General features: G+C 45.7%; 1 protein-coding gene across 1 annotated transcript in view; it reads left to right on the forward strand.

Moving 5' to 3' along the window:
• Window positions 1-14092, forward strand: part of LOC149363643 (neprilysin-2-like) — a 77923-nt gene that overhangs the window by 43572 nt on the left and 20259 nt on the right. Inside the window, exons 8-9 of the mRNA XM_089573610.1 lie at window positions 5576-5653; window positions 11348-11481. Of these exons, the coding sequence (XP_089429736.1) occupies window positions 5576-5653; window positions 11348-11481 (212 nt within the window). The remainder of the gene's footprint in view (window positions 1-5575; window positions 5654-11347; window positions 11482-14092) is intronic.

Genomic DNA, 14092 nt, shown 5'->3' on the forward strand with positions numbered 1-14092 from the left:
CTACAAGCGCTCAAATCCGCGCAACTCACCATCAAAGCCGAGAAATGCCATTTTGGCTTTGAGGAACTTCGCTTTCCTGGTCACGTTGTCAGCGCACAAGGTGTTCGCCCGGACCCTGACAAGACTGCTGCCGTCTCAGGTTTTCCACGCCCAACTGACAAGAAGGCCGTTCGCCGGTTTTTAGGCCTGTGCTCCTATTATAGGCGCTTTATTCAAGATTTCTCGAAAATCGCGGAACCGCTGAACGCACTGACCCGTGACGACACGCCCTTCCTGTGGGGGACCGACGAAGAGGCTGCATTTGTCGAGCTTCGCAGCCGTCTGCAAAGCACTCCGATATTCGGCCACTTCGACGAGCATGCTGCCACGGACATCCACACTGACGCCAGCAATGTTGGCCTTGGTGCAGTACTGATCCAGTGGCAAGACGGTGCAGAACGGGTCATCAGTTATGCTAGTCGGACACTTACGCGCTCCGAGACCAATTATTCTACGACGGAGAAAGAATGCCTTGCAGTGATATGGGCCATCTGCAAGTTCCGACCGTACCTCTACGGACGACCCTTCCGTGTGGTAAGCGACCACCACTCCTTATGCTGGCTGGCGAGCCTCAAAGACCCCTCAGGACGCTTGGCTAGATGGAGCTTACGCTTGCAAGAATACGACTTAACAGTAGTTTACAAGTCTGGCCGCAAGCATCAGGATGCGGATTGTCTGTCGCGCGCGCCTATCCCAATCAATACCGAAGAAACCACCGATGATTTTCCTTTCCTGGGCTCTGTTAGTACCACCCAAATGGCGCAGCTTCAGAGGGCGGACACGGAGTTGGCGCCGCTCATCGATTACCTCGAAGGCAGTGAAGCTCCCATTCCGCGTGTTTTTCTTCGAGGGCTTCACACCTTCACTTTACGGTCTGGTGTTCTCTACAGGCGCAACTTTGCCAACAGCGAAGAAGTGTTCCTACTTGTCGTACCATCACAGCTGCGGTCTGAGGTCTTGAGTGCCTGTCATGATGCACCATCCGCCGGCCACCTTGGAGTCAGCCGTACACTCGCGCGGATTAGACAAAAGTATTATTGGCCCAGGTTACTCCCATCGGTGCGGGCCTACGTCAAAACATGCCGTGAATGCCAACGTCGGAAGACTCCTCCATTGAAACCGGCCGGATTTCTTCACCCCGTCGATCCACCGAAGACCCCTTTCCATCAAGTGGGCATGGACCTCCTTGGCCCATTTCCGAAGTCTTCGTCTGGAAAGCGTTGGATAGTCGTTGCGACTGACTACCTCACACGGTACGCTGAGACCACGTCTCTTGCCAAAGGCACTGCTGCTGAAGTGGCGCAGTTCTTCGTCCACAACATTGTCTTGCGTCATGGAGCACCCGCCGTTGTTGTTACTGACCGGGGAACTGCTTTCACGGCCCGCTTAACCCAGTCCGTGATGACTCTGACGCACACGAGCCACCGACGTGCTACGGCGTATCACCCGCAGACAAACGGGTTGGTAGAGCGACTCAACCGCACACTAGCCGACATGCTATCAATGTACGTTGACGTCGAGCATCGAACTTGGGACGCCATTCTGCCGTACGTAACGTTTGCGTACAACACCGCCCTGCAGGAAACAACCCGACTGACCCCCTTTCAGCTTGTCTTCGGTCGCCAGGTGACCACTCCGTTGGATGCTATGTTGCCCGTCGACCCTTACTGCGACTCTGACGCTGACATCGACGTAGATACCTTCGTTCAGCGTGCTGAGGAAGCGCGTCAACTGGCCCGCCTGCGCATCCACCGTCAACAGGAGGCTGACGCCACTAAGTACAACTGTGGACGCCGTTTCGTCAGTTATGCTCCCGGCGACCTTGTGTGGATTTGGATACCTGTTCGTCGCCGCGGGCTCTCTGAAAAGCTGCTGCGCCGATACTTCGGCCCTTACGAAGTAGTGCGCCGCATCAGTGATGTGACTTATGCAGTTGCTCCGGCCCCGACAGCTTGTTCATCGCGCCGGTCGCACCGAACTGAAGTCGTACACGTTGTTCGCATGAAGCCTTACCACGACCGGCTACCTGACTGAACTGCGGTCCACTGCAGCTGTGTTCTACCCTTTCGCTGACTTTTCACTCCCAGCCGCATCGTGTCGATGCTGCAGAAGAGGGGGGGCAGTGATACATGCATTCGAAGAAGAGACAGAAGTAGCGCATGCGCTAGAAGAGGAAGAAGTCAGTTGGCTCTCTCGCGCGCGCTCGAACCACTAGGGGACCGCCGCAGGTTTTTCGTCTCTGCGCGGGTGTTCTTTTTGGCGTTGCACGCTACAATATCATAGGCGTATGACGTCATACCAAGTAACGTGACGACAGTGTAATTGACGTCATACCAGGTCACGTGACAATGATGTAATGTGGCGTCGCACCAAGCCACGCGACAACTATGTAATATGATGCCATACCAAGTCCTCTGCCACCACCTAATCCTAATCGAGGACTTTTCAAGAGGTTCGAATGTAGCTTCCATTTATGTGGGTGATGATGAAGGCGCACAAACAGTATTTTATGGTAAAATTAGCGCCTTTGTGAGCTCTTCTATGCGGTAGACATGGGGTTTAGTATGCCTACCGCATTTTTCACTCATATATTCGGACGACCTGACACTCTGGTGCACAAAATGACCCCACCAAATATAGTGAACTCTACGGCAGGGACTACAATTCACAGCTCATTATGAAGTATCAGGAGAATTTCAACATTCCCCAGAAAAATAAAAATTCTTCTTCTGCCACATAAGCAATAAAGTCAGCAATAAAATTCCAGTAGAAAATGGTGTCAGCTAGGTTAGCACGATCTCTCGAATGCTGTCCACCACCTGTTTACAGGAGGTATTCAGAGGCCTGGATTGGGAACAGTTGGGGATATCAGTGAATCGAGAATACCTTAGTAATCTGCGATTCGCTGACGACATTGCCTTACTAAGTCATTCAGGAGAAAAGCTGCAAAACATTATCAATGAGTTAAGCAGAGTAGAATGGTGGGTCTAAAAATTAACATGTAGAAAACCAAAGTAATCTTCAACAGTCTCGGAAGGGGACAACAGTTTAGAATTGGTAGCGAGGTGTTGGAAGTGGCAAGGGAATACGCCTACTTAGCGCAGATAGTGACCCAGATCTGGATTACGAGAGTGAAATAACTAGAAGAATGAGAATGGGGTAGAGTGCATTTGGCAAGTTCTCTGAGATCATGAATGGCGGTTTATCAATATCCCTCTAGAGAAAAGTATCTGCAGCTATACCTTGCTGGTACTCACCTGTGGCGCAGAAATGGGGAATTTAGCGAAAAGGCTTCAACCTAAGCTAAGGACAGCGCACAGACCTATGGAAAGAAAAATGATAGGCATAACGGTAAGAGATAGGAAGAGGGCAGAGTGGGTCAGGGGCCAAACGTGGGTTAATGACAACGTAGTCGAAATCGATAGGAAGAAATGGGCTTGGGCAGGGAATGTAATAAGGCAAAGGAAGGTAACCGATGGTCCTTGATGATGACTGGTTTCCAAGGGGAGGGAAGCACAGGGGGGGGGGGGGGGGGCAGAAAGTTAGGTGGGCGGATGATATTAAGCAGTTTGCCGAGATAGGATGGCCGCAGATGGCACACGACGGGGTTAATTGAAGAGGTATGGAAGAGGCTTTTGTCTTGCAGTGGGCGTTAGTCAGGCTGATGATGATGATGAGTCATCGCATATCTTTGCCCAACAGCCAGCACCCCATCCCTAGAGTCCCTGCATATTACTTCTAAGCACACATTTACGAAACAGACACATCAAATAAAAACCACTTCAGCCGTAAACACAGACTACTCGATATGTACGGTGGTCAAACGGCACGGCAGTTTCCAGGAGAAGCAGGCGACCTAATTAGTTCATGCACCTTCTGTGCGTAAAATTGTGCATTCTATAGCATACTTCATTCACCTGAAAACTCACCAAAATTTTATCATTGCTTAATACTTGACAGAATTGCGTTTCTCAACCTTGCGACCCACACTTACAACCAAAACTTTTATGACGTCCGAATCGTTATACCCCTCACGTCTTTTATGCACTTTCGTCGGGTCCAACGATTCGGTTGCTTCTCGGCATCATCACAGGGTAGATGGATCCTAGATAAGGCCGTACCTCTGCTGACCTTCCCTGAAAGTGCCTGTCTGCAACTTTGGCCTAAAACTTGAACTTTGCCTTTGTGCCCCTTCTTTACAACCAGCCTTATAGTGCGTAAGCACAAATCCGATAGGTAGCAACCCCGACCAAAACCATCCGTTGTCTGTTCACGTTGTGTGTTCGCATTGTTTGTTTGGCTAGCGCGAGTGCTCCGTCCGGCGGCACTGCCATCTCTTTGACTTTTACTTGGCGCTTATCCTGTAGTTCTGACCGGCGCAAAATCGTCTCTCACGTGTCCGCAGCTGGCCTAGCGCGAGCGCTCCGTCCAGCGGCACCAACCGCTCACCGTCGTCTTCTACTTAGCAAAAAACTGTGCTTTCGTACTGATTCGAATGCAGTAAACAATCACATTTGCAGTTTTTTTTTTGCACGCAAACACTAGCACTTGTGCAGATGTGTATATCTGTACATGTGTACACAGGAGCCGCTACTGCTGCGGCATTTGCGATCCGCACTACACAATCCCAAACCCTCACATTTCACACCAGCAATATAGTAGCCGTACGTGTCAACGCAAGAATTTCCTCCCGCAAGCGCCACGCAAATCAGCTTGCACAATCTATACAGACTCTAAAGCAGTCATGTGCTTCGAGCAGCAGCGTAACATCTAGGCAGATATACCAGAGGACCTGGAAAGGCTACAGACCCACTTGACACATCCTCGCTGTCACCATTAGGTTTCTCCGTGGCCATGCAGGGATTCCAGGTAAGGAGCTGGTCCGTGAGCTCCTTCGGGAAATGCACAACGAAGCCATTGTAAACCGCTGGCAAACCCTTAATCAATGACATTGTTTTAAGACATGAACGCAAATTAAATCTCACTGGAAGCACCTCTGCGCCCTGCAACACCCCCTTCCCCGAGCCCAGAATGACGTAATTGAGACGCAAATTAAAATACTTGGAAAAATTCACATGCTGTCAAGTTGTGCGCCGACTAGATTCTACCGAAGAAAGGCCCCTTCATTGCTTCTTAAAGCACCATCTGGCACTATGTAAAATTTTGATTTTCACCCCAGTAAGCGTAGCCCTGCGATCTCGATCCGGCGGCTTCCAAATAGCTATCGGTTTCGTTTGCGTGTCACTCATCCTAAAAACTTTCGCTGCCGACTGCACTTAAATTTTGGGCATAGTTAACACGTTAGCTCTGGCTAACTAATTATTGAAGATATACCGATAGATAGATGACCTACTAACTATATTCAAAATATGAAAGTTTACACAACGTGCCCGGCCCTCGTTACACACAACTATCGATCCCGATTTTAATACAAAAAAAAACGCCTTTAAACAGGAACAGATGTGCTAATTGAGTGGGAAATAACATTTTTTTTTTTTCAAAACATGCGAAGTGCCCGAATTGCTTTTTTTTCCAGATCGCTTCTGAAGACAAAGACAAAAGCAACCCACAAACGATGAATCTATCGCAACTTAGCAAAGCCTTAACAGATAACGTAAGTATTTTTCACTGCTCCTCCAGATCCCATAGCTTTCGAAAACGTGGTTTGCAATTACACTATTCGTATGCATAATTTGTAAGTGCTGTAGGAAGCAGACGTTAGCAGCAGCTGCTTTATTATTGAAAAAATTCGACCTTTGGTATAATTTAGAAAGATACAGGCATATCGCTTTAATTAATGTTAAAAGGGCTCGACGCTGATGCCTGTGTGTCCACATGACTGTCTGGCTGGCGGCTCGGATGCTAGCCCCGGCTGAGGAGGTATGGGTCACGCGGCATTAAGTCCGGGACAAGTTCTCGAAAAAAGGGTTCAGGATTGCTTCCGTAGCGGAAGCCGGGAAGAACGGACATGTCTCTGGATGCACTGTAAAAAAAAATTAGACCCTGAAGGGTGCATCTTCGTGTCTACAACTCGCACCCTTGCACCCTCTCAAAAGGGTGCAGGGTATGCTTGTCACACCCATAGCAAAGGTGGGATCGTTACAGTTACACCCTTTTTCCCACTGTTTTACAGTTTCATAGTTTTTGATTGTTTCAAAGACGCTGATCATTTTCTCTATTGGGGTACACTCTTGAAGGGAAGCTAAACATTCCCTACGAAAAGCTGGCAACGACGTGTCTAGCGTTGCATTACAGTTATGGCATCCCCCAACTATATATATAATACCCAGATGTGTCTTTCACGGTGTTTCAAAGCCTGCTTGCTGTAGTCATTTGTTGATATCTGCATGATGTTCACGGCGTGATTTAAAAAAAAAATATTCAAACAAGAAAAATAAGCTTGCTACAGTAACACGATACTATAATGTGTCAGTTATTTTGCCAAATCAACATAAACTGCATTCCTTCAATTTTCCGAATATTGTCTGGTCACATAACAATCCCTTTTCTACCCCTTCGTCCGCTGAATCCAACTTGTTTCTTTCCATTTGTTCAGACTTCAGCCTATCACAGATTTTTAGTCTTCCCACACGTGTAACGCAAAACACATCATCACTACTTGACCTTATTCTTACGTCATCAGCGGATAACTTATCCGCGGTTTCACACCTGCCTGGGCTGTGCGATCATGATATATTACACCTCACGCTAACTGTGACTCAAACAAAAATTTGCCGACAGAAAAGAAAATTTCGTGATTATAACAAAGCTGATTACACCACCATCAACAGTGAACTCTGCTCATTTTTAGATGTTTTTTTGCCGCTCTGTCAGGATCGGCCCGTAGAAACTAGCTGGCGCATGTTCAGAGAAAAAATTTCAGCATTAATCAGCCGACCGTCCCCCTTAGAACCGCCTACACCAGCAGTAAAGCCCCTTGGTATAACACATACTTAAACCGGTTATCCAATAAAAAAAAAGCGTTTATTCCGTTCAGCTAAATAGTCTTCAAAACCGACAGCTTGGCTAGCGTACAAAAAAGCGGCAAAGTCTTATAATACTTCCTTAAGGTCAGCTAAATTTTCTTTTTTGAATACTACTCTTCCACAATTATTAAAGACTAATCCAAAACGTTTTTGGAATGTTATACGAGGAGGTACTAATAAGGACGGCTTATCACTACTCACAAGTTCCGGGGAATCAGTACCGCCTCACCTTTGTTCCAAAGTACTTAACGACACATTCTTTCAGTCATTTTCATCCCCTGTGCTTACCAATCAGATGCCAGCTATAAATGCTACCAATTATCACCTCATGGAAGCCATAATATTTGAAGCAACTGGCATCAAAGCCATAATAAATAAATTAAAACCCAAATTATCTTGTGGAGTCGACGAGATCAATGTTAAATTTTTGCAATATACCGTGGAATACTGTTCAGTCATACTACAGTGCATTTTTTCTCAGTCGTATAACTCTGGCAGTATACCTCATGATTGGAAAACTGGAAAAGTAATCCCCATCCACAAGTCAGGTCCAACACATAATCCGCTCAACTACAGGCCCATTTCCCTTACATCCGTACCGTGTAAAATTATGGAACACATTATATACACGCATCTAGTTAACTTTCTTGAAGATAACAACTTTTTTTCCAGTGTGCAGCATGGATTCCGTAAAAATTTCTCTTGTGAAACTGAGCTAGTCTCTTTCACTAATGATTTGCATGCCTATCTAGACTGTGGTTTTTCAATTGATTGCATATTCCTCGATTTCTCCAAAGCATTTGACAAAGTTAACCATACACTACTTCTTCATAAACTAAGCTTCCTAAACATAGACCCTGCAATAATTGACTGGATTAATGCTTTCATCACATCCCGCGTTCAGTTTGTAACCACTAATGAAGTGAACTCACCCTCGGCCCCAGTTCAATTCGGCGTTCCGCAAGGGTCGGTTCTAGGTCCTCTCTTATTCCTGATTTACATAAATGACTTACGTTCTTACGTTTCTTCCAAAATTTGTCTTTTTGCAGACGACTGTGTTTTATACCGTAAACTAACTGATGCTTCAGATGCTTTATTAATTCAGAATGACCTCAATAATATTGTAGAATGGTGTAATACATGGTGGATGCAAATAAATATTAACAAATGCAAATCTATGAGGGTATCTCGCACTAACCTCATAAGTCCCACTTATATGCTTAATAACGTCTCATTAGAATCGGTGACATCATACCGGTATCTGGGAGTTCTCATTACCAATAATCTATCTTGGAAATCGCATGTCAATTATATCACTTTTAAAGCCAGTAGCACCCTTGGATATATACGCCGTAATTTCCGCCTTGCACCATCATCGTTAAAATTATTATTGTACACAACTTACATTCGTCCACAACTTGAATACGCGTCATCTGTCTGGGATCCCGGTCACGTAACACTCATACATTCTCTTGAGGCAATACAAAATCGCTCAGCCCGGTTTATCTTAAACAACTACCAAAGGACCGCTAGTGTTACTAATATGAAAACCTACTTACAACTACCACTTTTATCGACCCGAAGAAAGCTATCTCGCCTGTCTCTTTTTCATAAAATATACCACCATAACACAACCTTGCGCTATCTTTGGGTTCAACCACCGTCATACATTTCAACTCGCCGTGACCACAGCAAAAAGATACACATTCCACACTCAAATACGCTTGCATATTCATACTCGTTTATTCCTCGGACAAGCAATGACTGGAATAACCTACCAGCATCAGTAACAAGCATATCTGAAATTGAGAACTTTAAATCGGCATTACACAGTTTCTTTTCATAGCTAGGGCTCATATCATCATCATGGCATTCATAGATGGTGTTCATATTCCCATTACGACTGTTTGTTTATTAGGAACTGCATTCCTGGTTTATTATTTGTTTTCCTTGTCATATTTTTCTGTATTTATTAAAACCGTTACCGATTTCGTAATTTACTCTTTGTACCTTTGTTCTTCTTCATTCTTTTTGTATGCTTACTTTTCGTTTTTGTACTGGTTTTACAGTGATTGTGTATATTTTTACTAATAACTTTTTTGTGTACAATGTGTATGCCTCTGCATCCGCCCCTCCCCTCTATAATGTACATTTGTACCCTGAGGGTATAATAAATAAATAAATAAATAAATAAATAAATAAATAAATAAATAAATAAATAAATAAATAAATAAATAAATAAATAAATAAATAAATAAATAAATAAATAAATAAATAAATAAATAAATAAATAAATAAATAAATAAATAAATAAATAAATAAATAAATAATAAAGCGTAACTGGAATGAGCCATACAAAGCTACTGAGTTGACACAGTTCAATACTGAAGACACCACTGCTGCGCGCAATACTTACTTTGGCCATGACGCGCATACCTTCTTCACGTTTATATATGCCATTTCAGGGAGCTCCTATTTGAAGTCAGTGGTGCTTAGCACTTCAGCTAGAATAATTCGGTTAATTATCACTTTATGGGGGTGCGAATCGCATTATAGGTGCTCGCATCAAGGCTGCAGCTGTCGTTTAATGGAAAGCTCGAATACCTCTCATCATTTTAAAAGCCCGCTTGACTTAATTACTGCAAAGTTGTTCAAAAAGTCGAAGAACACCCCTATTCTCTTACGCACCCTTGCACCCGAAGGAGCTGCAACGCCCTTTGCACTCGTGCGCCTTCGAAGGGTGCCGGGGTGCGTTAAAGGTGCTAACGTGCTCAGCGCACCCTTTAAAAAGAACAAGAAAAAATAAGGGCGTGGAAAGGGCGCCGTAATTAGTGTTACACCATTAAGGTGTATTTTTTTTTTCCTATGGAGAGTACTACTTAAGCGTACAGGACGCGCTGACTGCTGGAATCCCTGACTGCGCGAGCCCGTCTCCGCAAGCGCAGCCGCAGCTTCGACTCATGCTGTTTAACACATACCGACAGTAACACGTTTGGGTTATCCTGACTGGGAGAAGAGGGCATTAACCATTGGCAGCTCGTGATTGCCATCATCACTACAAATGGAGAAATAAAAAATCACGGTCGATTTCCTTAGTTAGGGTAAACCCGAACTAGATGGTCTAGATATGTTTCGCGATTTTTTCGCGTTGTTTACCGTCCACCTGTACTCTAGGTCACATAACCTAAACGAAACATCCGTTCAAAACGCCGACTCAAAATAAATGCCTATCAAAATGCAGCGTTTCCCAAACTCACATTTTACCTGTAGTGTATGATAGAATGGCGACTCTCCAACTTCTGATGCATCAGTACAAGCGCAGTGGGTGTAAATGGCGCAGTGGGTGTAAATAGAAGTCAACTTGATATCGGCGACAACACCACGCGCAGTGCAGCCATTTTATAATTAAGTAATGCAAGAAAGCCAACCCAACAAGCTACCAAATGCGTATTTTTGACATTCGATGCTTCGATGCGTATTGCCGATTAAGAAAATTTAAAAACGGGGTTAAGCTTCGATGTTGACGGCCAACAATTACTCAATATAACCTCGCACTCTAGAATGAAAAACAAAAAAGTTTATTACGAAACTGAAGTTAATTAGTCGTATAATTATTCATCCATCTAAGGTACCATCTTTGCCAAAAGTAAGTGCGCAGCGGTGGTTTGTTCGAAGCACTGTGGCAGCCCTTAAGCACTTAATCTGTGCAAAGTAAGGTGAACCCTTGCCCTCACGTACTGTCACCTTTCGATCTTTATGGGTGTGCTAAAGGCTTCTTTATGCTGTTGAGAAGCAAAAACATGCTGCTGCGTTATTTTTGGCAAATGAGGTACAAAATGTCCGCATTGCTGCACAATCCAGGTCAAGAGAACGCACCGAGGAATTTCTCACAGTTTTTTAATTACAAATTTGTAAATGTTTTAAAAATTCCCACTGTATAAAAGATACTCGGCGCGCTACGAAAATTCTTTCTCGCAGTGGCATCACACGATCAACATCATATGCTATTCGAGGTATATGCAGCCGCGGCGCTGGAAATTCTGTGCAGACCTGCTTAATTACGTGCAATGTATGAGTACCTAATTGTTTCGATGACTGTCTTTAAATGGTATGGAAGTAAAACGCTAGAAGCTCCTTGGGCTTCAAAGCTGAGCCACAGCTTTGTTTCAGTAGTTGCATGAATCAAGGCCACATCTTAATTTTTTCACCTCCATCCATAAATTACTACTTTATTGTCAGGAAGTAATGTGGTTGCTTCATGCAAGGACAAATTACATGCAACCTAATCGAATGCCCGCAATATTTATATGCCCTCTCTATAGTTTCCCATGGACAAGATCTTAGAGAGAGATTTTGGGATTTTAAATATGTCTATCAGCGGAGAAAGAGAGGTCAAAGTGGAGCACCTTGATTATTACAAAAAGGCGGTGCAGTATTTGAAATCCAACTGCACAACGTAAGTACAAAAAGTCCTTACTTTAGTGGTGGTTTCGAAGTAGCAGTGGCGCTTAAATGAAAAAAAAAAAAAAAACTACCGCTACCGATTGCAGGATATTCGTGCGGATGGCATGTCGGCCGCTGATTCTCCGCGTTGACGTGTCAGTGGTTGATCTTGAATTTACATGGAGCCTTTGCGCGGTTGTATCGAAGGCAGCACGAGGCTTTCGTAATGGGCAGAACGTGGCAAGCGGACATGAAGTTACAGGTCCCGTTCTTAAATCTGCCCTGTCTGTGTCTGCTTTTTCTGGCAGCTGCAGTACCACTCATAAAACACGTCGCATTCACATTGAGCATACTCTCAGGGCACATCGCGGTAAGCGAACAGCCAGTCTAGGTTTGTAGGAAAAGCAGGAAAATTTTGGGGCCGCTTAAGGCATCTTAAGAGTGCATTGCGATAGCGGTGTGTTCCGAATTCATTGCGCATGTGGCCGCTGCTGTGGTTCAGTGGATATGTGGTGCTCAACTGCTGACCCGAAAGACAAGGGTTCGATCCCGACCATGGGGATCGCATTTCGAGGGTGGCGAAATGCTAAAGGCCTGTGTGCTGTGCGATGTCAGTACACGTCAAAGAACCCAGGTGGCCTAAATTATCCGGAGCCCTCTATTACGATGTCCATCTTAGTCTGAAGCGCTTTGGGACGTTGAACAGAATAAAACAGAACCGCTCCATTGTGCACGGGTGAAAGTTGAAGACGATGACATCCAAAACACAGTGCGAGAAACTGGAAGTTGAACACGCTGTTCAGCTGCGAGGATGGCATAGTGGTACAATGGAAGCTAATCTTTTCGCGTTGCTGCGGGTTATAAGGTTGCTGGGGCTGCAAAGTATTCTGTTTATTTTTTACGTCATCCGCTCACGCGAGACCGGTGAGGCCATCACTGTCTCAAGCAATCAGGGCTTTCCCGGACATCCAGTATTTGTGTGGCGAGAGCTCGAATGCTATTGCATTGAAAGTGAACGGTAAATAGAACAGACTTATAATTTGCCACTGCTAATAGCAGGAGCGTGCAAAGCGGTCACTGTATAAAGCAGGCAAAAGAGAAACAGGTAAACGTAATATTTAGCCCAGGAGCGAGCCATGGAATCATGTGGGTTGGTTTGAAGAGGCGGGTGTTCCGTCTGATGTGGGGCTGCACAGAACGGTGTAAGAAGAGGGAAGGGGGCAAGAGGGACAGTGGCCCTCCTAACAGACATGGGGAAAAGGAGGGCGAATTTTGTGCCGTATTGCTCCCTGCTAGCCAGAAGACGTTAATGAGGCGCTACAATGGATTTCATTCCCACCCTTATGGAGAGACCTGTGCACGCCTGTGGCAGCAGAAATTTGTGATGTGGAACCCCAAGGGAGCCCGCATCGTTTTATGAAACTTAACGTGTGGAGCGGCCGCTCTGATGCATGAATAGCAGACATTGTGCACGAGCAGCCTGCGTGGGCCTATTCATTCATAGTCAGCACCAATGTACAGTACGTGCGTGTTGTCTGGGGCATGTGCCACTTACATGACAGCAGGTGTTCCCTGGGAGGTTAAGCACGTAGCGGTTGCACGTATAGCACGGCCCCAAATTTATGTCGCGCTTGCCCAGTGTCAGGAAATTTACGACAGGTTAAGTTTTGTTAGAGGAATGGAGCGGGAATCAGATTATCGGCGTGCAGAACCTGCATGGCGTAACTATATTTATCAGGACCAGGCACCGTGTGAACAATCAATGGACCCCAAAACAATTCTTGTCTTCAAAATGCAGTGTTCCTATGTGTTGAGTGTTATGTCGCCTCTTCAAGAATGCTAAAGACCTTTTAAAGCTAATTGCATTACGGTTTCTTTGAAATGCAAGCTTAAGGTGCTAGCACTTCGAGCCAGTGTGTTGACGCCACATCCTGTTTGCACCCGTTGTTTACCTAGTCATTCAAAAGGACAAAAGAAAAATGGCTGCGGCCTAGATCAGCTAACCCTTTTATGGAAGCAAAAGTCACGCTTACATAACCAGCCCAGCGTGAAGTAAAGCTGCGGCCTACTGCTGCCGTGCCGCGTCTCTGCAACAACGTTGTCAGCGCTAATACATGCAGCTCACACCTCCCTCTCAACCCAGCCACGGACCTCAAAGCGCGATTGAGGCGCCCACTGACCAAGGGAGCCAGTTATCCGCACTTCCTTTCCTCAAAGTAATCGGACTCTAGAACGTTGCAACGCTAACGCAAATGAACGCAATGAATGCCGACGGCCTATAGCTTCAGTGGCGCGCTCCTGGCACGACGTTGTCAATGCCAACCCATGCAGCGGACGTCTGTCACTGCCGCCACGTAGCTGAAAGCGCGACTGAGGTGTCCACTGTCCCAAGTGGCCAGATATGAACCGTTCCTTTGCTTTCAAGCTCCCACTCTTTATCGGTTTCGGCTGCCCGTTTAGCGCGTTTACGCCCCCTAATGATTGCTAATTCCCTCGAGCGGTCGGCAACCTCGACCGGATGATCAGACTCGGCCCGACGTCTGCGAGTACCCACTCTAGAGGAGGTAGGCTCTGGCTGACTTGCTTCGTCCATTGCGAGACACCGGGTAGGCAAGCTCGCAGCG

This window comes from Amblyomma mixtum, chromosome 2, assembly GCF_055824585.1.
Source record: "Amblyomma mixtum isolate Tamu chromosome 2, ASM5582458v1, whole genome shotgun sequence".
Classification (NCBI taxonomy): Eukaryota; Metazoa; Arthropoda; class Arachnida; order Ixodida; family Ixodidae; genus Amblyomma; species Amblyomma mixtum.